The following is a 24,587-nucleotide window of genomic DNA, read 5'->3' as shown; positions in this document are numbered from 1 at the left end:
TCCTGCCATTGGCTATTTACTAGGGGGTTATTTTTACTATTTTTAAAATGTTGAGAGCAATCATAGTACACATTATTTGGTCCGAAAGACAATAACGCTGAGATATGCTCAATGTTTAGATTTCCACTCCATATTTTTCTGGTAATTCTAAGATATCGGAATCCATATAATTTCCAACTCAGTGCCCCCTTTTCCCCTGGACCTGCTTAGCTTAGGCAGTTGTTAAAGATCCTGGTAGTTTAGTTTAATTTCCAGCCATCCTAAAGCAATTTACAATGCCTGCTAGAGTAAATTTGCCTGGCACCAGAAAGATGACAAAGTCAGCACCAAGCAAGCTTGCCTGGGGAGAGCACTCAACAATTGGGGCGCTACCACAGGAAAGGCCTGTTCTCTCATTGTTATCCTCCAAGCATCTCTCTTGTGGGCCTCACACTATATACCTGATTATACGAAAATCTTTTTAGTATATATATATTTTTTAATTAGCATGCTTTGCAGTCATCACTTTGTCTGGCTTTTCCTGAATAATTTTAGAGCAATACTAAGCACAACACAGTCTTTCTACTAGTCCTGGTGTAATTGCAGCAGTAACTGTAAGAGTCAGTAAAATATTTAAGCAATGTCTCAGTTTCAACCAGGCGGGGTTATGGAACCCTAATTTCAATTCTCGCTCTTTTTCTTTGTTGTCTCATATCCTGTTAGATCTACTGTATCTAATGGAGCAGGAGCAATAAAGGGTGAGACAGGTATCCTACCCAACTCCTCTGTCTGTGCCTTTTGTTTTATTTCTCTGTTCTTCTCTGTTGATAGTAGATAGGTAGCCGTGTTGGTCTGCCATAGTCAAAATAAAAAAATTCCTTCCAGTAGCACCTTAAAGACCAACTAAGTTAGTTCTTGGTATGAGCTTTCGTGTGCATGCACACTTCTTCAGGTATCTGAAGAAGTGTGCATGCACACGAAAGCTCATACCAAGAACTAACTTAGTTGGTCTTTAAGGTGCTACTGGAAGGAATTTTTTTATCTTCTCTGTTGACTAAGTCACCTCGCTCTCTTCCACTATTTCTCCTAAACCACTACATTTTGCCCAAACCTCCGCTGACATCTGACCATTTCTAACTGATTTACGCTGCTCACTTGTCAGTGCCTGGTATCTGACTTCATCTTCATCCAGCCCAGGTGAGACTCCTGAGCACTTCTATGCAGGAATAGTCTTGCAAAAAGTCAGTACACAACCTTCTCCTAAGGCAAGGCGTTTCTAAACCTTGCAATGGAAAAGTGAAGCAAAACCAAGTACACAATTGTTCCTGGCTTATTACATGTGATCCAGAGGACATTCCCCTCAGTTTTTCCTAAGCAAGGAAACGTTTCCTCAGCACTAGGACTGAAATTCTGAGTTATTGTGAAAACATGATTCCAACTCCCTTGCATTTGTATGTTTTAAAGTATGGTTTGCTCCCCTCACTTTAATTGTTTCTCCTTTCCTAAACCACTTTGAGGTTTTGGGGTTGTTGTTTTTTTGCAGTCAAGCAGTGTATAAATTTTATGAAATACATAAAATAAAATAGTGGTGTTTTTGTTTTGCTTGTTTTTTTAAAAAGCTTAAAAGTCCCATATCTTTGCCTCTTTAGTATCTGAGAAGAATGAGCCTGCTACTCTGTTTCTGCTTTCCTCATAGCTTGAATTGCTTTTGCTTACACAGATAAATGTTTAAATTGCTGCTTTTAATTCTCTGTACTTCCATATTTCATTTTTGCATCTTTTGTTGTGAGCTGTGTTTAATTATAAGAGAAGAAGGACACAAATAGCTTTAATCCATCAATCAATTCTTCCAAGGCTGAGTATTATCTATTTGAACCATTTGACTTATGTTGCATTCAAGAATGAATCTCCCCTCTCCCATGGAAGTCAAGGAGCATCTTCCAGCCAAAAGACCTCACCATTTCATCTCTAGGAGGGTGTGTATATCCATCAGTTTCCAGTGCCTGCCTAAGGTGTTCCTGCACAGCATACCTGCATCACACAGAAGTAAGGAAAGCAAAGGCACAGCAGCATGTCTTGCTCTTCCTGTGTTAGGACTCCATTTTTATTCTCCGACTTCACACCTGATCATGTGAGCTTCTGCACTGATCCAGTAATTCATTGGGCTTAGGTCATATGACAATAATTAAAACTGATTCAAAAACCACATACCGGCTAAAATAGTTAGGAAGCACCTTCCTTTATACAAGCTCGCTTTCCCTTTAAGATCCCAGGCAGCGGCTTAGTCCAAGGGCTGTCTCTGAGACAGGTACATTTGGCTAGGATGTGGAAAAAGACCTTTTAGGTGGGAGCTCTTCGCTATGGAACTTCCTTCCCAAGAAGGTCTACTCTGTCTGCATTTATAAAAGCCAGCAAAATGTCCCCCCCCCCCCAAAGCCTTGTAGCACAATTCAATTAATTTAATTATTATTTAGATGTTGCTATTCTGTGTGTTGTAGCTCCCACGTCACCACGAGAAGCATGCAGAATAGTTGCATTTCCTGTTTCTTACCTCCGATGGCAAGAGAGTGACTGGCACTCGTTCATCCTCATGCATCCGCCTTGAGGTCTTCTGCCAATACAGGTAGTCAGCAAGAGATCTGTGATCAAAGTTTCCCGTCGGTGGCTTTTCTGTCTGGTCTCTCTGTATCATTCCAACTGGCACTTCAGGGTCTGGAGCCATGACTTCCATTTCACATTGTAGCTCCTTCAGTTCTTCGGGGGAGAGGTTTGCTAGGATTTCATCTTCATCGATCTCTTCGGAACAGATTTCTTCTTGGTCAGAGTTTTGGCTGAACTCAGACATGTTCTTTGTTAATGTAAGAAAAAAAAAGACCCAGAAACACCTAAAGGGAATTTAAGAAAGACAATAACCAGAGCTGGTTATATCTTCTTCAGTTTTATGAAACCCTCAATGCCCCTAAGGTTTGTGGGAAAGATTTTTTATTTTTTTTGCCCGAAACTGCAGTACAACTCAATCTTAGAAGATGCTTGTGTAAGAGTGAGCAAGGGCTGGAGCATATGGTCGGTCTATATTAAGCAGCGCTTGGCTGAGGGAGGAGAATTTATGGAAGTGCTGCCATGTTCTGTTTTCAGCAGCTTGTGTCAGCTGTGTAAGCCCCTTCTGACATTTCAGTACAGCTGTTGTGTAGCGCTGCAGCTTCTCCGCGGTAATTTGCTGGAGGATTCCCCCAAGGATATGAGATTTATTGGCTCATGATATATACAAAATATTTAAATATAGGGAAATGAATGCTACTCAGAGTGGCCTGCGCATGACCCTCTATACCTCTTATGTCCACTCCAAGCTTAGCTAATGCTCAGGCTTTGTGCTGGTCACCAATTATTTTCATCCTCGGCACGTATCAGTCTTCAGAAAATGATTGATTTACGATGGCCAGTTTAAATGGCACTGGCAAAGATTGCTGTATTTATTGTCCCTAGCACTAAGGAATGCCCTTCGGGCACGTGCTCTGTGGAGTCACTGACATTTTGTTTTAACAAATCAAAGGAGCTGGACAACAGAAGCATCATCTGACAATAAGCAAAACAGCTGTTATTTTAAGACAAACATTTCAGTGGAGAAGAAACGAGGGAAAATGCTATTTGTAGACTCCCATGACCCGCAAATAAGACCTACCCTGTAGCACAGTTCCTATTTGCTAATTATAAACATTTTGTATGATAGCACTTCAACAAATGATGGTTTTTGCCTCTGCAGCTATTGCCATTTCAAGAAAATGTATGGCACCTTGTCCGGCATCACCATGAAGGCGGGGGCTTTTTCTAACTTACGTAAACCTTGCGCCAGGTGCGAACACCTCTGAGGTGCCTCCGTAAGCAGAGCCTTAGCCCAGAACAAGGACACCTGCAGAAATAAAGATTCAGTAGCAGATGTCTTAATGCCTAGGGCCATTGCTTCATGAAGCCTTTGGAGATCCATCTCCATTCTTTGATCCTCAGCATTATTGTGGAGATCATCATCACCCTTGCCCAGAGGCAAATGAAGAAACTGGGGAATCCACTAAGGGGCCTTCAGCTTGTCCATAATGCAATTGGGCAAAGTGTGAAATCTCTGAGGGGCAAGACCAAGAAACCCTCTGGTATTTCCCATTCAGCTGAGGGGGAAGGGAACCACATTGGGCTTGATGCCTAGAGCAGTTGTCACTGTGGAGACTTCCCTCCTAGTTATCATCCTGCCCAGAAGCAGTCTTAGGGAGAGAAATCGCCAAAGTCCATCATGTATTCTTTCTTAATGGGGAGAAACCCTGGGAGCACAGGCAGGAACAGAGGCAAGGCTTGGTTGGCTCCTCCTCAATTACAGGCAGGGGAGGGGAAGCAAATTCATTCACGCAAGTTGCTGCCACCTCCCCCGGGGCAAAAACTACCAGACTAACCATAACTTTTGCCCCCTGAGCCAGAGAAATCTGCTCCTTGGCCCCACTTAGGTACCAATTTTTTTTATTTCAAGTGTTGGCAACTCTTGCTCTAAGCATTGCAATATTGAGTACTATGATTATTTTGGCTGTGCCTATATAAACAGGCCAAACTAATTAAGTGAATGTAATTAACATTATAAGGGATGCGGGTGGCACTGTGGGTTAAACCACTGAGCCTCTTGGGCTTGCCGATCAGAAGGTCGGCGGTTCGAATTCCCATGACGGGGTGAGCTTCTGTTGCTCGGTCCCTGCTCCTGCCAACCTAGCAGTTCGAAAGCACATCAAAGTGCAAGTAGATAAATAGGTACCGCTCCGGCGGGAAGGTAAACGCCGTTTCCGTGCACTGCTCTGGTTCGCCAGAAGTGGCTTAATCATGCTGGCCACATGACCCGGAAGCTGTACCCCGGCTCCCTCAGCCAATAAAGCAAGATGAACGCCGCAACCCCAGAGTCGGTCACGACTGGACCTAATGGTCTTTACCTTTACCTAATTAACATTATAAAAATAAAATGAGCAGCAATGAGGGCCCTAAACAGAACCAGGATCATCAGGGGCAGGGAGGTGGTATAACCCTCCCGCTCCCCTGCTGCCCCTGTTGAACCCTACCCCAAGCTGCCATTTGTATCCTAATGCAGCCTCCATTGGCACCAGTGATGCTGCGTGTAGGCTGTTAATTAAAAGGAAGGTGTCGCATGACACTTACTCTTCCCAGCCAATCCAGACTTGAACAAAAGAGTGCAGGTGTGCCCATGGCAGACCATGCAAGACTTTAGCTTCAAGTCTTACTATTAGACTGAAAACTAAGCTCTAGCAAAAGATAATTCTGCTGGAATCAGAGTCTCATTGAGGCTTGCTTTGCAAACCAATAATTTCTTGAGTTATGTAAATACAGAATGAAACAAACTGACACAGAAAACTATAACTACACAGTTACAAGAAAGATGGGCCATATTTGTTAGTTTCATAATTGTAGTATTAAGGAAATAACATTGCATGGGAATGTGCATATCAGAGTCCTAATCATGGCTGGTGGGGTTTGTTTGTTTGTTTGTTTGTTTGTTTCCCAAATAAAGCTGCTTTTGGAGGGGTAATTCAGAATTGTGGAGAGCGGCACACAGTCTTTCTCCAGCCACCACTTGTGCACTCCAAATTGCCACATCATCTGCTTTTCCCTACAGGGTTCCAAACATGTGACTTCATAAATTCCTGTTTAGAGTAGAGGCGTGTCAGGCAGAGAAAAGGTTAAGCATCTCTTTCTCCCACACATCTTCTTCTCTTTGCTCCCCATCTTTTCCTGGGGGAAGGGTTTTCTGCTGGGTTTCAGCTCCAAGAGCTTGCACAGAAAATGCAGTTAATTCCCCCGAGTTATTTACAACAATTCCTCCCAAAATGTATTGTATACGCGCACCTTTGTACTGCTGCGACACAGTTTTCTTCCTAGTCGGTGCTAAAGACCTTGACCTTTAGGCTGAATCAAAAGCTGCTTCAGTGACATAGATCTGAACTAAAAAAGATGGGCAGGTTTTCCTTCTGGGAGAACCAAGCAACTAAGCTGGTCCAGATGGTTGCTAGGGCAGTTCCTGTTTGTTGTGGGGAGAAGAATGTAAAACTGGAATGTGGACAAGAGGTCAGACGTTACACGTCCAATGACAACTATCGGTACCCTTCAGATATGCAAATAAAATACAGAAGCGGAAAAGTGGTTGGTTGCCCTCATGGGTAGTCACTGAAGTACAGAAGGTTTTGCTTATTGCAGGTAAGTATTACAATTTGCTATTTGCTGGAATTAACTCTGCCAGTACAGAGTACACATATTGACAGAGACAGTTATAACCCAGCGACAGTTTAGCAGATCTGGGCAAGGTTGGCTCTGGTTTTGGGTGTCATGAAAGAGCAGCACATTGTAATGTATACAATTAATATTTGTTGTATTTTTACTTCCAGGGAGTGGAATTTGTGGGATTTTCTGCTTCAGGTGCCAAAATAATTTGGCCAGCCTTGGGTACTTGGGAAAAGGCAGATGTTTTTTTGCTGCTCAGCCACAAGACAAGGAAATGTCTTGGAGTGGCCAATTATGGATTGGCAAAAAAGAGGAAATAAACCACCCAAGAAGTGGATGAAAGAGTAATTTCTTAAAAGGTGCACATGCTAATTTGGAAATAATTAATTAATTCAAATAGAAATAAAATCTCACCACAACGGGGAAGATTATGCCCAGGTGATTTGTGTGTGCTTGATCAGTCTGATGTCCAGGTGTGCTGCCCCTTTCAATTCTGTGATTGCATAAATGGGTAGACTGTCACTAGCTGGTGTTTAATTGTGGGCGTATTCTGCAGGGTATTATTGACGCAATAATAGTGCATTAGTGGTAGTTTTATTCTGGTTGTTTGTTCTGTGATGCCTCCCCAATGCTTCCAAATTATTGCCATCCAAAGGGGCTATAGGGCAACAAACGCAGGACAAAAAAGTTAACCAGAATGTTGTGGTAGAAAAAATTACAGGATTTCAACAGGTAGTTATGGGTTCTGCACTGACTGGAAATAAAGCAGTGTGACCACACCAAAGCTTCCACAGGTGCATACAGTACTGAAAGGAATAATGTGTGCAACCACCCTAATAGTATGAGTGCAAATGATAATGATTACACACTAAAAGGGAGGTCTGGAGGCAAAGGTGCTATCAGTATTTCTGGCACTTTACAAAATTACATAAGCTTGGTGTTCATTTGTTTTTTTTAAAAAAACACACAAATAAACAATCAAATGGTATATACGTATTTGACTAAGAGCCCCAGTACCTCTTTATTTAGAAACTTATCACTGTGGATTGATGAAAGAGGTTGGGACTAGAAGTGGACTTAACACACTTTTCACTGCAAAGGATTTAAGGGGTCAGTTTGTGTTTTGCTTAGGAAAGTTTGTTCTTACTTGGGTGATCTAAGAACTACTTTAAATAGCATCACCATTAGTTAAGTGAAAGAGATGGCTCTCTTCTTTTTTTATTTTTAAAAAAGGAATAGGTTCTGTTTATTGCCAATAATTCATTGCTGATTACAGATAGGTAGCCGTGTTGGTCTGCCATAGTCAAAATAAAAAAATTCCTTCCAGTAGCACCTTAAAGACCAACTAAGTTAGTTCTTGGTTATGAGCTTTCGTGTGCATGCACACTTCTTCAGATAGGTATCTGAAGAAGTGTGCATGCACACAAAAGCTCATACCAAGAACTAACTTAGTTGGTCTTTAAGGTGCTACTGGAAGGAATTTTTTTATCATTGCTGATTAGTATATGTTCCCAACCACTGTGCTCTTTGAAAACCAGGTTTGAAAATCAATTACCAAAGACTAGGTTTGCCCACCCCATTCAGAAGCCTACAACTCAACAAATAGGATGAATGCACTAGATTTATTGTATGTCTATTATAGATATACACTATGCCAGGAATAGCCAATACAGTGCCCTCAATATGCTGTTGGACTAAATTTCCTTAATCCATTTGCCATGCTGATTGGGGTTTATGGGATCTGGGAGGCACTGTTGAATAGCCCTACAGTTTGTTGTTGCTAGTAAAAAGCAAAGATAAGCAGACATGGGAGAAGTTAAAACAAGCTAACCATGTAAGGAGAGGGTGTCTGGCCTTCTGTCATGGATGATCTATTTGAGATTCCCGCATTGCAGGGGGTTGGATTAGATGACTCAATTATTCTGTAACTAATCTATTGCTACTCTCCCCCCCCCCCACAATATCCCATGAAGGCTATATGTTAAGGCATAATCCAAGCAAAACTGTACAAGACTAGGGACCATAGACTTCAATGGAAGAATTCAGCATGTACTTGCTTCCTCTCATTATAAACCAGTTTTATTTGGATGTGCTGAATTTAGAGCGGATTTCTCTTTTGCAAATTAGACTAATTATTGGGTTGTGCCATTGTTTGCCACTTGACCTTGCTGTCTACCTCCACTTTTCTACATAAGTCACCCACCTGCTCTGACGAGGGCAGTATTGACGAGGGCCTGCTCGTCACAAAATAAATCAGTCTCACACCAGGATGCTTTTTTTGTAAAGGGTCTAACAGCTTCAGGAGAGAGAGAGAAAAAAGGCCCCTCTGGAGCTGCAGCCCAACATTTTTATTAAGAACAGTACAACAGTGTATCAACCATTATGCAAGACAAACACCATATATGGGGATCACCCCATTATCAAGCCATACAATAAGAACCAATCACCTTCCTTGCATGAGGCGATCACACGCTCATCATGCCTAACACAGCCTGCAGTATCAAAAGGTCAAACTATAGTAAATTTCCATCCTAGCATCCATCTTGTCATGTAGGTACAAACAACCATTTTCCTACATGCCCTCTTTTCTTATTTGTTTTATGAAAAGTAAAAAACAAAATTTAACAAAACCTAATCAGAATCATTTGTTTCATTTCCTAAACGCTGATATCTTGCAATATAAATTCCTCTTGTGACTCCAGTAGTAGGTCTTGGACGATACCACCATGTACTACATTGAGCAAACAAAGAGGGTAGGCATTGAATGCAGCAGCACAACACAATGAATCCTGCAACAAGCAAAATTACAATTAGTAAAATTTTTCTTAACCATACTCTATTAGGCAACCAGGAAGACAACCATTCCCATGGATCAAAACCTTCGGGAGGATTCAAAGGATTGTGGGTTATCATTTGTTCCATATAATCAATAGTAGCAGAAATATTGGCCGATTGATCAGATACATACATACAACAATGGGAATGAATTAAAGCACAAACTCCACCTTTGGAAGCAAGGATTACATCTAAAGCATAACGATTTTCAAGAGTCACATCTCTCATTTCTGACATTTCTTTGTTAATTAATTTTAAAGCCAAGATAGTAGAATTAAACAAGGCTTCAGTCCAATTAGCCAATTTGTGCAAATCACGGTAATTCATGCCTGCACCTAAAGAGGGCAGGAGAGATCTAGAGACGGCTGTCCCTGTATATCGAGAGATAGGTGATCGCACTTCCCTTTTGTTACGCAAACGAACCGCTGGGAGCTTGTCCAATTTATAGACCAAGGGTATGACTATTCCTAAAGTGCACGTTCCAGAAAAGGCAAAGGGGATATCTTTGTAGGCTCTAGTACCACAAAATAACCATAAATCAGATTGAAGCAAACATGTAGATTTGCTGCTTTTCTTCATCCAATCAAACCAAACATAAAAATCTCTACACATAGCCTGTTGTTCATAAGTCATGTTGGTCGTGACATTATTAACTAAAACTTTTGGCCTACCACTCATAGTGGTAACATTAAGAAAACAAGAAGATCCATTAACATACTCATAGGTCCAATTGCAATATGGATAATGACCTAAAAACTTACTACTATTATGGTTGAAAAGAAAACAATAAGATGCCATTTCTACAAGTGACAAAAACACAGGGGGTGAACTAGTACGATTATCTTTCATATTATTACTAATCTTATATGAAGCATTTACAGGAATACCATGCAATAATATGCCAGATCTTTTTGATTGAGGAGGAATATGCATACACACCCAACATTCGGAAAGATTAAGTATAGAAGCAAAATGATTTATGTCCCTAACATATGTATTGTTGGTCCAAATCTGATGATAAAGTTCAGGTCTCTGGGTCTTCTGCAAAAGAGCAGCACGACGAAAGCGGTGCTTCACAACGTCCACAGAGGGATGATTGGTAGTCATGGTGACTTCTCAGGAGGGAGGAGTGCCAATGCGGTAGGGACGAAGATGACCTTTCAACGTGCCAGGAAACACTGGAACAGCTGCGGAAGGTGACTCTGTCCAGGGCGCATCAATATGGCGATGTCTCCAGCTGCGATGTGGATTGAAGTCAGGTGGGAGGTCATCACTGGCAGACAGTGTAAAATACAGTTTCAAGGTGTTGGTGTCTCCTTGGGCGAGGACGAGGCAACAGAAGAGCGCCAAGGTCGAACGCACCGAGCTGGAACCCATCGTGTTTCTCCGTCCACGTCAATGGCAGCGAATCCGCGACCCCAGGAAATCAAGGAAGCTGGACCCTTCCACTGTGGATCTGGAAGCAACCTGTAAGACACTAAAGGGCGTTGCAATACTTCTTCCTTCCTGAAATGAAGTTCAGCAGGGGTAAAATTCTTATTGTGAGGGTACAACAGATGATTTAAGGTAAACAACACTTGATGCACAATATTAGGTATTTCAGAAGCAGTAGCCGAGCAGCCTCCCAATTGCTTGTTGAGAAGGGTCTTAAAAGTCAAGTGGGCACGCTCGACGATTGCTTGTCCTGTAGAATTGAATGGAATACCATGAGTCAACCTTATGTCCCACAAAGAACAAAAATCAGAAAAGGCCTGAGAAATATATGCAGGACCGTTGTCAGTTTTTAAAGTATGGGGTTTTCCCATAACAGCAAAACAACGCATTAAATGTAACTGTGCCATGGAAAGAGAAGGGATCCTGTCCACCATACATCTGCGGAGATGGTTGTTCACGGTTGTTAGAGCAGAAAACCGTGGAGACAGAGTGGAGGTGGGCAGGTCCAAGTGACTCTTTATCCAATTCCTGTCTGCTGGTTTTGTTGATGCTGCTGATTTTGTTGTTGTTGATGATTTTGTTGAGGCGCGGCGGAGCGGCACTGGTTGGCCCAGTGGAAACCCTTCTTACAAATAGGGCACTTTGTGCTAGGGCGACGTTGCTGCGTGGTGGATCTGCACTGCGCACGAAAATGTCCCATTTTTCCGCAACCAAAACAAGTTTTGTCCTTGGCAGGATTCTGGGATACTGTAGAGGATAGAGCAGTGGCTAAAAGACGAGCCTTGTGTGTTTCAGTGCCCACTGATTGGCAGGCTTTAAGCATGTCCGCAATGGCAATATTTGGTGTTGTCATCAAAGGGCGCAGCGCTTGCTTACAGTCCTCATTTGCATTATCAAACGCGAGCTGGCGGACGATCACTTCTTGGGCTGCCACGTCCTGAACTTGCCGCTTGAGGGTGTTATACAAACGATCGACAAATTGTCCATAGGGCTCTGCAGGGCCTTGTCGGATGCTGCCCCAACGGCCATCACGCTCGGTCTTTTCATCAGGCACGGCGGACAGGGCCTCCTGAGCAGCAGCAGTAGTGGCTTCCCAATACATGGGATCAAGGGCTAGCTGCTGGGCGATGGTAAAAAAATTGCCTTCGCCAGTTAAGCCATTGAGAACATCTGAATGAGTTAACATAACTGGAGCTAGGGGAGCAGCGGCAGCGCCGGCAGCAGCAATCGCGGCTTGATGGGCGGCCTGAGCAGCATTGTTGAGATTATTACGAATGCCGTCGACGCGACGTTGGCAAGCCCAGTGCCAGGCTTGTACAAACAAAATCATTTGATGAGGTTGCATAACAGTACGTGCCAACAATTTAATATCTTCTGGTATCAGATTCTGTTGAAACAGAGTGCCAAACAATCCAAGAGTGTATGGAGAATGTAGGCCATTGTCCAGAACAGAAGAGTAAAGTTCTTTTATGAATCTCAAATCAAACTGCTCGTGCCGGGCTGGGCCTCCCCCCGGGGCGCCAGGAACAATCACAGGAAAAAGATTTGGGGTGGCAGAATCAAAAGGCAGCAGCGGAGCAGCGGCACGGAGAGATTCTTGAAAAGGAGTGGTAGAGGGCTGTGCAGAAAGCGAAGAAGGTGGTGGAGGTAGCGGTGGGACAGGAGGAGCCGAAGGGGAATGAGTCAGCGGTGCAGAAGGTACATAGACCGGAGGAGTCGAAGAAGGCAACGTGGGAGACAAAGACGAAGGAGGAGCCAGGAAGAGAGGTGGAACAGGCGATGTGGCAGCCAGGAGGATATTTGCAGGAGTTAAACTCGACATAGCTTTGTAGACTTTACACCAGGCATGCAAAATTTTTACATCAATTTGAGAATGGTTGTGGAAAAAATGTCCTATTTTTTCCCAGTCTTTTAAATCCAAAGTGCCATCCTGAGGATACCAGGGGCAATGAGTGTCCAGAGCTTGTATAAGTGCCTTAAGATCAGCATCCAGGACAACAAGGTTGTTATTGGCCAGGAGAAATTTAAGTTCATCAAAAAACTTCTTTTGTGGCGCTGAAAGAGACTGCCCCATGATAGCAAGAATAGTGGAAGAAAAAAAAATCACAGGGATCCACAAAGGATGAAAAGGAGCGAAAAAAGGAAGCACCCACCGGGATCCTAGGAGAGGATGAGTGGTACCTGAAGCCCTGGCCGGGCGTGGTGGACGCTGAGAGGGCCGCAGCGACGCGAAGTCCGAAATCAGTCGAAGTCCAAAGGAAAGGGAGCGCTCACCGGGATCCGAAGCGGATGAAAGACGCGTGGCGAGCGCTGAACGATGAGGAACAACGTTGAGTCCAAGGGTAGTCACACGGGGCACCAAATGACGAGGGCAGTATTGACGAGGGCCTGCTCGTCACAAAATAAATCAGTCTCACACCAGGATGCTTTTTTTGTAAAGGGTCTAACAGCTTCAGGAGAGAGAGAGAAAAAAGGCCCCTCTGGAGCTGCAGCCCAACATTTTTATTAAGAACAGTACAACAGTGTATCAACCATTATGCAAGACAAACACCATATATGGGGATCACCCCATTATCAAGCCATACAATAAGAACCAATCACCTTCCTTGCATGAGGCGATCACGCGCTCATCATGCCTAACACAGCCTGCAGTATCAAAAGGTCAAACTATAGTAAATTTCCATCCTGGCATCCATCTTGTCATGTAGGTACAAACAACCATTTTCCTACACTGCTCTACTTTTCTAAGGTGTTTTAAGATTGAAAGAAAAGGGTGAAGTGAGATTTAAAAATACTGTTTGGAAATACTCGATCCGAATCAACTAAATTAACATATTTGTCTTCCGCTCTGGATTAGCTGTTTCGGATAATCTGCTGTTGATTGATTACACCAGAGGTTTTCAACCTTTTTGAGTCCACGGCTCCCTTGACCAACTACATTCTTTCTGCGGCGCCCTTGTGGCAATCAGGAGCCAAGTTATGTCAGCCCTTGCCTGCAAAGCTGGCAGCCTCTCACCCTTTTCCGTACACCCTCCCTTGTGGAGTAGTCCCTCAGCCTCCTCTCCCCTCTCCTTGGGAATCCTCTGGGCAGCCAATGCTGCCGCTGCCGGTCTCTGAGCTGCCAGCCCCTGCCCCAAAGAGAAGTGCCTGGGAAGCACCCCCTGGCCAGCCCCAGACACACCATTCAACTGGGGAGCTTGTAGCCAGGGCTGCTGCAGCAAACAGCTGTGCAAGCCTTTGGGAGGCAGAGATGCGAGAGGCATCACAGGAGGGAGGGAGGGAAGGAAAGAGGGACAGAAGCCAGTATTGCCCGCGGCACCCCTGACCATCATTCAAGGCACCCCAGGGTGCCCTGGCACACTGGTTGAAAACCACTGGATTACATTAATAATTTGTTTCATCCCATCCCAAGAGCTCATTTTCTATAAAAGTATAATTATTATTCTACCTATTCCTAGCCATCAAAGGCTAGATTTCAGTCATGTAACATGTAACAAGTATATTTCAGCATGCCCACCTTTCCATGGTGCCTAGAAAGGGCCTCAGTAAATAACCCCTCAAAAATTCACAATGCATGCTCTTACTGTTCGGTTTCTGTGTGCAGTGGCTCAGTGAACACACACCCTTAAATATCCCCACATTTCACTGGCTACCAGGACTGGACACCCCCCCCCCCAATTCTAAACAGAGGGGAGGTGCAAAAAGCTGCTCACTGTGAGGAAAGGGTGTCTGGTGTAGCTGTAGTTAAGTTTGCAGATGATACAAAGGTGGCTGGTTTAATTACTGCTGGAGAAGGGGAGGCGGCCTATAGGAAGGAATTTGAGCAGTTGGGGGAGTGGTGCAGGAAAAACAACTTACTCCTTAACTTAAACAAAAGAGATTATTGTGGACTTTAGGAAATGTAAATTGAATATTCAGCCACTTATTATTGAGGGGAAGTGCGTGGAACAGGTCTCGGTGTTTCGATTCCTGGGAATGGAGTTGAGAGATGACCTAACCTGGGGAGAAAACAGCAAAGACCTGGTGAAGAGAGCACAGCAGAGGTTATATTTTCTGAGAATTCTCTGGAAAAACAATCTCTCAAAGGACCTGTTGATGGCATTTTACCACAGTACTGTGGAGAGTGTATTAACTTATCATCTGTGTGTGTGGTTTAGGAGCTGCACAGTCAGGGGAAAAACAATGCTGTCCAGGGTTTTAAAGACTGCAGAGAGAATAATTGGGTGCACTCTTCCCACCTTAGATCAAATCTATGCTGTCAGGTGCCATAAGAAAGTTGCAGAGATAGCGCAGGATAGTGCGCACCCCAGAAATGATCTCTTTCAGCTTCTGCCTTCTGGAAGAAGGTACAGGGTTATAAAGACTATGACTAGCAACCTGAGAAACAGTTTCTACCCAAATGCAATTCTGGTTTTAAACGTAGTATAAGGAGTCTCTATAGGAATATATTATATTTTAAAATGGGGTTTCAGAGTTTTTAGGGGTTTTTGAATGTCTTATGTGGGTTTTTCAATTTCATTGTTCTGTATGGGACAATGACAATAAAGATATTAAGTTGTGGGTTGACATAGCAGCCGGCACAGTGATTCCTTCAAGTAGCTCTTTATTAAGGTAAGCTGGAACAGAACTGACTGCGAACAGCTCATCCGGCCTGTATTTATAGGCAGCTGGCTGTCAACATTGTAACCACAACAGCCCAGAGTTCCCGCCTAAAATAACTGCCGCGGACCTGAGTGAAAACTATCTACAGACCTGAGTGAAAACTATATACAATATCCCCCTGTTGGCCCAGGGTGAAACTACACTACATAACACCCCTCCCCACCGAGATAAGGCGTTAGTTACAATCGTAATGGTTTCCTTATATACAGCACTACGCGTAAAGGTTCAATTAGGCACAAAAGCATATCGGTTACATTTCCCATACTTAGACCAACAGTGATACCTGTCCAACAACATAGTCCTTTAAATAAGTTGGGCGCTTGGAAACTCTGCCAGACCGCCGGGGACTGGTAGCCAAGTCCGGAGGGCCACACAGTTCTCGCTGAGGCTGTGGTGCGACCCTAGGTGGCGTTGGAACCAACTCCCCTGGATCCGCTGCTGTGGGTGGAGCCTCTGCAAGTGGAGTGGTCTGAGTCTGTTCTGAAACGGCTTGGTTCGGCTCCACGCTGGCAGTTTGCGAGGGAGGTGTAGGTGGGGCCTCGCCATCTGTACGTGTCTCTTCTGGAGCCGCAAGCGCAGTTGGGGGCACCTCGGTAGTGTCCAAGTCGCCAACCCTGCGCCTAAGCTGGTCTATGTGCCGTCGCCACAAACGTCCGTCTTCGAGTGCCACCTGGTACGAGCGAGGTCCAGTGACTCCCACTACTGTGGCTGGCACCCAAGGGATGTCCCCCAGATAGTTCCGGGCAAAGACCTGGTTTCCTGGGACAAATGACTGTGGTGCGTTGGCACAGCCCGGGGGTTCAGCCACGGCAAAGTCTGGGTGTAGCCGGTCGAGCGGTGACCTGAGGCGGCAGCCCATAAGCAGTTCAGCAGGACTCCTCCCTGTGGCCGCATGAGGGGTGATGTGTTGCACGAACAAGTATTCGGCGACCCACTCATGCCAGTCTCCCCGGTCCAGGCGCGCCAGTGCCTCTTTTGTCGAGCGCACCATTCTTTCCGCTTGCCCGTTGCTGGATGGATGAAAAGGTGCCGTTAGGGCATGGCGGATGCCCAGTCCCAAAAGATACCGCTCAAACGTGCCTGACGTGAACTGCGGTCCGTTGTCAGAGACAAGGACATCAGGACACCCATGCGTTGCAAACAGGCCTCGCAGCACCCGGATGACAGCTTCGGTAGTGGTGGAGGGCATCAGGGCGACCTCCAGCCATTTGGAATAGGCGTCCACCACTACCATAAAGGTCCGGCCGTGAAAGGGGCCAGCCAAATCGATGTGCACCCTCGACCAGGGTGTCTTTGGCGTCTCCCAGGTGTGTCCCTTAGCTGCCGGTGGTGCAGGCCTCGACTCTTGGCACGCTTGACAGGCGGACACCCAGGCAGTGATGGCATCGTCCATATTAGGCCACCAGACGTAACACCGAGCCAACGCCTTCATTTTGACAATTCCCGGGTGGCCAACGTGCAGAGCCTCCAGGACGCGCTGACGGAGTCCCTGGGGAATCACGACGCGGTCTCCCCACAGCAGACAGCCGCGATGAGCTGAGAGTTCATGTTGTCTGGTTGCGAAGGGCTGGAACTCCGATGCAAAAGGCCCTTGTGGCCACCCCCTCCACACCCAGTTGAGCACCCGGCTGATGGTGCGATCCTGGGCAGACGCGGAGGCCACAGTGGCAGCCGATACAGGCGCTGCCGGAAGATCCTCAATCAGAAGGAGCAATGAAGCTAGAGCCGGGTCTTCCACAAATGCTGGAAGAGGGCAACGGCTGAGGGCGTCGGCATGGCCCATCGATTTCCCCGGGCGATGGATGAGCCGGTAGTGGTAGGCAGCCAGGAAAACAGTCCATCGCAGCATGCGTGGTGAGAGGACCGGTGGAGTTGGACGATCACCGGCGAGGAGGCCCAGGAGTGGCTTGTGGTCAGTGATGAGGTCAAAGGTCCTGCCATAGAGGTATTCATGGAACCTCTTCACTCCAGCCACAAGTGCCAATGCCTCCTTGTCGAGCTGGCTGTAATTCCGTTCCGTCGGAGATAGTGTCCTGGAAAAGTAGGCGAGCGGTGCTTCTCTTCCATCTGGAAAACGGTGACTAAGGACAGCACCGATGCCAAAAGGTGAGGCGTCGCAGGCAAGGACCAGCGGCCTGGATTCACTGTACTGTACCAGCACACTGTCTGAAGAAAGGAGGGCCTTGACCGCGTTGAAGGCCGCCGTCTCTCGATGACCCCAGGCCCAAGGCGTCTTAGTGCTAAGGAGTCGGTGAAGAGGCTCAGCCACTGTGGCTTTGTGGGGCAGGAACATGTTATAAAAGTTCAGCAGCCCCAGGAATGCCTGCAACTCCGTTTTGTTCTTTGGGGTGGGGGCCTGCTGGATAGCGCGGATCTTGGATGTGGTTGGATGAAGGCCGGAGGCATCGATAAGATAGCCCAGGAACTCTACCTGTGGAACGGCAATCTGGCACTTCTCCCTCTTTACCTTGAGCCCGGCCTCCTGGAACCTGGTCAGCACGGCACGGAGGCGCTCGAACAGCTGCTGGTGTGAGTCTGCAGACACCAAGACGTCATCAAAATATGGTACCACGCCAGGAAGCCCTTGCAGGAGACGCTCCATAAGGCTTTGGAAGATGCCAGGAGCCACACTCACCCCAAACTGCAACCGGCGGCAACGGAATGCCCCCCGGTGGGTGACGATCGTCTGGGCTTCAGCAGTGGCATCATCGACTGGCAGTTGTTGATAGGCTTGGGCAAGGTCCAGCTTAGCGAAGACCTTACCCTCACCCAGGGAATGCAGCAGGTGTTGGACAACAGGAACCGGATAAGCGTGCTGCGGAAGTGCCTTGTTGATCGTGCACTTGTAGTCAGCGCAGATTCTCACCGACCCATCTGGCTTGACAGGCGTGACGATGGGGGTTTCCCACTTTGCGTGGTCAACCGGCTCCAAAACTCCTTGGGCGATCAGTTTGTCCAGTTGTTCGTCCACCTTAGCCTTGAGCGCAAAGGGAACCCGGCGTGGCTTTAGCTTGATGGGGGCGACTTGTGGATCAAGGCTAAAGGAGATGGGCGTACCTGTATCCAAGGTGCCGTCAAAAACCTCGGCAAAGTCTTTGACCAGACCCTCAGTCTCTGCGTTAGAGATGCAGTTGATGCCGGTGACTTCCAGGCCGAGGGCATCAAACCAGTCTAGCCCTAGGAGGCTTGGCTGCTGACCTTCGACCACCACCAACCGGAGCAGGCCCGAAAAATCCTTGAAGGCGATCCGGAACCGGCCAACGCCTACCACGGGAACGTCGTTTCCCTGGTAGTCTCTCAGGTGTACGCGGTGAGAGTCGAGTTGCCTTTTGGACACTCTGGGTACCAGTCTTTTGATGGTGCTCCATGACACGATGGACAGGGCGGACCCGGTGTCGATTTCCATGTCACATGGAGCTCCTTCAATGAGCACCGTGACGTTCAGCTTGCGTCGCGTAGGCGAGTTGGTTTGGCCTATCGTGGTTCCAGACGGGCAGCGGCAGTTGGTGAGAGCAAACAACTTTCCTTGGCAGACTGGAGTGAAGACTTGAACTTGCGAGTCGATGAAGGGGGGGTGTCAGACGGAGCCGATCGGCAGACCTTAGCGATGTGGCCCCTTCTGGAACACTTCCTACAGATGGCGTCTCTGAATCGACACTTGGCACGGGAATGGTTGCCTCCGCAGCCAGCACATTCCGGTTGGCCCTTGGACTTCTGTTGGAACTTCCTGCGCTCCCGCTTTGTCTGGTGCACGTCATCGTCTTCACTGGAGGATGCCTCATCACTGCTGGCCTCTTCATGATGCACCGGAACTGGCTCCCTAGCAAGACGCGGGCTGCTGGACTTGCGGATCTCCTGGGCGGAGCGTTCAGCAGCTTCTGAGGCCACAGCCTCCTCAATGGCTTTCTGTAGCGTGAGGTCTGGCTTGGCTAGGAGACGCCGTTGCAGATGGATGTCCCGGACCCCGCAGACGATTCGATCCATCAGGGCATCGTCTAAGTCTCGGAACTCACAGTGCATTGCAGCCTGTCGCAGGGCGGTGGTGTAGTTGTTGATTGACTCCCCCTCTGCCTGGTTCCGGTGGTAGAACGCATGGCGGGCAGCAATCTTGGACGGCTTCGGTGCGTAGTGGTTGCGGAGCTTCTCTTGGATCGTGTCCCATGGTGTTGCCTGGACTGCTTCAGGCGCAACCAATGCTCGGGCCGTCTCAAACACCTCAGGCCCACAGAGGCTGAGGAATAGGCCCCGCTTCCGATCCATTGATACTGCTGTCAGCTCGTTGGCTTGGAGGTAGCAGTCGAACCGAGCGAGGTAGGAGTTCCATGATTCAGAGGCTGGCGCAAACGGCGGTAGAGGCACAAGTGAAGCCATGATTCCGATGCCGGCGTGAAGGGCGATGGATGGAACACAGTGCTCTAGCCAGAACAGTCAGCTCTGAATTGGTTCTGCCCAGTGATTTCGCTCAGTGATTTCGCTCTGTGATTCAGCTCAGTTCAGAGGCTGGCCGCATCTGGCTGTGCTCTGATGTCCATCCATCCCATCCTCGTCGCCAGTATTAAGTTGTGGGTTGACATAGCAGCCGGCACAGCGATTCCTTCAAGTAGCTCTTTATTAAGGTAAGCTGGAACAGAACTGACTGCGAACAGCTCATCCGGCCTGTATTTATAGGCAGCCGGCTGTCAACATTGTAACCACAACAGCCCAGAGTTCCCGCCTAAAATAACTGCCGCGGACCTGAGTGAAAACTATCTACAGACCTGAGTGAAAACTATATACAATATCCCCCTGTTGGCCCAGGGTGAAACTACACTACATAACAAAAGATAATGTATTGTATCGTAATGTAATGCTGGTGGGGAGTGATGCACCAATTTCTCTGTTTCTGCTTTTTAAGATGTACTGCCAGCCATTTTAGGTTACACCACACACCCATAGCAGCCATTTTGTGACTGGCACCCGTGGGTCTTTCAAAATTCCAAATGTGCCCGTTGGCTGCAAAAAGTTAGCAAGCCCTGTGAGTCTAGGCAGATTCCGAAAGTGGTAAGTCCCAACCCTGATGAGCATAAATAGGCCCTAAATAAAGGGGCTATTTATTTGATATAGTCAAAATGTGACTAATTGCTCAACCTAGAATTTTGCTTTCTGGTGCTTATGCCCAGGACATATCATTATTATAAGTGGTACCTCTGGTTATGAACTTAATTTGTTCCGGAGGTCTGTTCTTAACCTGAAACTGTTCTTAACCCGAAGCACCACTTTAGCTAATGGGGCCTCCAGCTGCTATTGCCGCGCCACTGCCGCACAATTTCTGTTCTCATCCTGAAGCAAAGTTCTTAACCCGAGGTATTATTTCTGGGTTGGCGGAGTCAGTAACCTGAATCGTAGGTAACCTGAAGCATATGTAACCCGAGGTACCACTGTATAGGTGCTGGACAAACAAAGAAAGGTTTGTCTCCTTTGAGGGGAAAGGGCCAGAGAAAGTGTCGAAGGAAATTGTGAAAAGTGAAATGGGGCCTCCTGCTGCTACCGCGCCGCCACACAATTTCTGTTCTCATCCTGAGGTAAAGTTCTTAACCCAAGGTACTACTTCCAGGTTAGCAGAGTCTGTAACCTGAAGTGTTTATAACCTGAGGTACCACTGTATTTTATGCCTGTGTAAGCACAACATACAAACTCTCTTGTCCTGTTCTAAACACCAGGATAGTCGTCCATAACGCAGTCCATAAATGGCTTCCTGATGTTATCGAATAAATCAACTGTGGTCTCTCGCTGGCATCTTATTCTCTCAAACCATGCCATTTGGGTCACTGAAGCGATCCATTCACCACTTGCAAATCTCCTGCTGATTTCTTGTCTGTAAATAAAGTACTTAGCTGCCCTCTTATATTTCCCTGATCTGCAACCGTTCCATCTTGAGGCCACGAGCTTGTGTGATCTGCTAAGTTAAGGTCAAGCCTCTTGTTAGGGCCTCTGCAGAGGAATTATCGAGGGAACACGAGATATTGTTGGCACATAAGGCACAGCAATTTTGATTTGCCATTTCCATGTATTCTGCCTTATCTCTGGTGGAACTATAATGGAAGAGCTGCCTTCTAAGATGAGGCCTAAACTTGTGTTCACTGGTAGCAAGCTATATTCTGGAAACTGCCCTGAGACCTCTGGATATATGGTGGTATATTATTATTATTATTATTATTATTATTATTATTATTATTATTAAGTGTGTGTGGCTTTGGTTTTTCATAGTATTGCTTGTTTAATATTTCAGGTAAGACTATGAATTATGAGTGGGACAATCATACAGCTGTCACTAGAATTACCAACCTAATTTTAAATGTCTTTTGCACTCTTACAGAATGGTTCTGTGTAATACAAAGTGTAATCATACATATATTAATTCACTTAGCCAACCCTATCTTCCTATTATACTTTCCAACATCATCCTCTAATACCAGACAGAGGATGCTTCTAAACATTCATCCTGATTAGACATTGACTATTCAATGAGCAGTCATTCTGATCTGTTTGCAGGGAGGTTAGCCAATGTTGTGTCAAAACAAGTGCCACGCTGTCTCATGGCATTCCTCATTGCAAAAAGTCCAGCCTTTTGCTGAAGTGGGTTTGTCGCACAGGAGCTGCAAATGAGCTTTAATTGTGCAATAAGAGTTTGCTGGTATGTGATTGAATTCTGCACCCCCCAAGTGACCTGAGCCTTCCCTAACCTGTACCAAACATGAAGATACAATGAGAAACCATGTCAAGTTCAGTAAATGAAATTTAATTCCTCTGTAAGTGTGTAAATGGCTGTATATGTTAGAACCCTCGTTTTATTTAACATAAATTGTGAATCTTTTTTTGGTTCTTCCAGCCATCCTGAATCTACCTTGTCAATCCTATTGAATCGAATCCAATTTTTTTTGAATAATTTAAAAAAGAATATTTGGCCAATCTTTTTGAGAGATGGACGATATGACAGGTTTTTTTTTGTTTTCTTTCATTTTTCCAGTCTTACATTTGGTTCTCCACATTTTTCACACAAGTGTGAGATTACTATTTTTTTAGTTCTCATGAAAATTCATCAGATTTTAGTGTCAATTTCTTCTTTAATATACACATATTTGTAGGCACTTTTCCTAATACAAACATTTTTCCAAAGCGATTTGCCCTAATATATCACATTTTGTATGTTATTTTCACAAATGTATGCACACTATGTATCTATATGCACACTTTACCCCAGTTCCTGCATTCTTTACAATATTTGGATGGAGAACAGCATTGCAAAATTCAAAGATGTGCAAATTTAAGGTGTCTGTGATCACACAAACCAACCTGGGCCCTGTGCTTGTCATGTGATGCCCTTCTTTGTCCCCCTCTCCTCGAGAGATTCCGTGGTGATTCCTGACTGTGGAATGCTCTCCTCAGAGAGGCTTGCCTGGCGTCTTCATTATAGGTCTTTAGGCTCCAGGCAAACTCATTCCTCTTTACCTAGGCTTTTAGCTATTAAATAATCTATGGCCTGTTACCTGCCTCACATAAGCTTCAAGAGCCACCCTGAAAGGGGGTTCAGATGAGCTTAGAATTCAGGCAGATACCTGAGTTCCAACCAAGATAGAACTTTGAAATCTAGCACTTAGAATTAAAAATGAAGCTGTTGGAGCACTAGTCCATGGGTAGGCAAACTAAGGCCCGGGGGCTGGATCTGGCCCAATCGCCTTCTAAAACCAGCCCGCTGATGGTCCGGGAATCAGCGTGTTTTTACATGAGTAGAATGTGTGCTTTTATTTAGAATGCATCCCTGGGTTATTTGTGGGGCATAGGAATTTGTTCATTCCCCCATCCCATCAAAATACAGTCTGGCCCCCCACAAGGTCTGAGGGACGGTGGACTGGCCCCCTGCTGAAAAGGTTTTCTGACCCTGCACTAGTCTTAACAGCAGCATTCTGTTAGTCTTCTGCTAGTCTTCAAACGCAGCCTCACACACAACATATTGCAGTAGTCTAATCTGCAGATTATCAGAATATGGAGAATAGTTTCCGAGATATTGCTGTCTAGGAGCCATATCTGGCATACCAGCCGTAGCTGGTGGGAGGCACTTTGTGACAGCAATGTCATTCAAACATCCAAAGACAGGACCACGTCTGATGGCAATCTCAGCAGATACACACAGGCCAGAGTTGCCCAATGTGAGCATATCTCATTTGCTACTGTCCAGCATCAACAGTTAAGAAATTAAATATTATTCAAGGGTTAGGCGAAGGTAAAAAGACCATCCAATGACTGTCTCTACATCATCAAATTCCTGAGTTGCTGAATATACTTGATCTGAATGTATAATTCTTGAACGTCTCCCAATATACCCGAAGCTAAGATTAATTGAACAGATTTGTTTTGAAAAACTTGACAAGCTCAAGCATTTATGCTTTAGCAAACCTGAATGAAATTCTGGGAAGCATCATTACTGACATTAGTGATAAATGTCTCTTAAAGATGCCCCATAATTTTAGCGTAAACTGTCATGCTAACAATTTTTCACTTGCTAGAAAAGGCATATCAATTTTTAGAACTAGCAAGTTACACAGGCATAATGAAAATGGTTTATTTTATGGAACTGTATATAATGTGTGATTGTCTAACATACAAAGAGTGTTTTATGTAGAATGCATTACTGCATAATGTGAAGAATTTATGGAAACAATAGTTGTCAATTTCCCCCAAGAAAACGGCCCATGTTAAGTTTGTTCGTATCATTTTATGTTTTTTTATTCCTTTATCAGAGAGGCATCAGGCAATACATAGACTCATAGAATTGTAAGAATTATTATTATTATTATTATTTATTTGTACCCAGCCCATCTGGCTGGGTTTCCCCAGCCACTCTGGGCGGCTTCCAACAAAGACCAAAAATACACTAGAGTTGGAAGGGACCCCAAGGGTCTTCTAGTCCAACCCCCTGCAATACAGAAATCTCAGCTAAAGCATCCATGACAGTATATTTCTCCTTTGTTCCCTTCAGTAGTTTTGTCATATAAATTGTGACTTTTATCAACATAGTGCTTTACTATTGAGGAAGCAAAAAACATAAAATAAATTCATGTAAATACTTTAAATACTTACTGTATTCAAACATACATCTTCTGATTTCTTAGCCCATAACTGTCAGACATATACATGTGCACACAGACACAAATACAACATACTTCCAGGTTTTTCTCCGTAAACATGAGGTCTAGAACATTAATCATAAAAACAGGGGAGATGGTGCGGGGAAGGATTGTCAAGCTCAACTTTCACCATATAAAAACAACCTTAACACTTTAGCAAAAGCAAAAGTGTGAATACAAGGGGTATATCGGCTGTGATCCTCATCACTGGATATATTCAGAAGTAGGTGCCATTGAAATGAATGGAATTTATTT

General features: G+C 45.4%; 1 protein-coding gene and 1 long non-coding RNA gene across 3 annotated transcripts in view; one reads left to right on the top strand and one right to left on the bottom strand.

Moving 5' to 3' along the window:
- LMOD3 (leiomodin 3) overlaps window positions 1-24,587 on the bottom strand; it is a 34,474-nt gene that overhangs the window by 9,082 nt on the left and 805 nt on the right. For both annotated transcript variants that reach the window (XM_082209967.1, XM_082209968.1), the window contains exon 2: window positions 2,531-2,864. In XM_082209967.1, coding sequence (XP_082066093.1) covers window positions 2,531-2,824 — 294 coding nt within the window. In that variant the 5' untranslated portion in view covers window positions 2,825-2,864. The remainder of the gene's footprint in view (window positions 1-2,530; window positions 2,865-24,587) is intronic.
- Window positions 20,127-24,587, top strand: part of LOC309525508 — a 104,300-nt gene continuing 99,839 nt past the window's right edge. Inside the window, exon 1 of the long non-coding RNA XR_014216363.1 lies at window positions 20,127-20,208. This is a non-coding gene — a long non-coding RNA (uncharacterized lncRNA). The remainder of the gene's footprint in view (window positions 20,209-24,587) is intronic.

Source organism: Podarcis vaucheri (assembly GCF_965113315.1).
Source record: "Podarcis vaucheri genome assembly, chromosome: 2".
NCBI classification, from domain to species: Eukaryota; Metazoa; Chordata; class Lepidosauria; order Squamata; family Lacertidae; genus Podarcis; species Podarcis vaucheri.
This window is presented reverse-complemented; position numbering and strand designations above follow the sequence as displayed.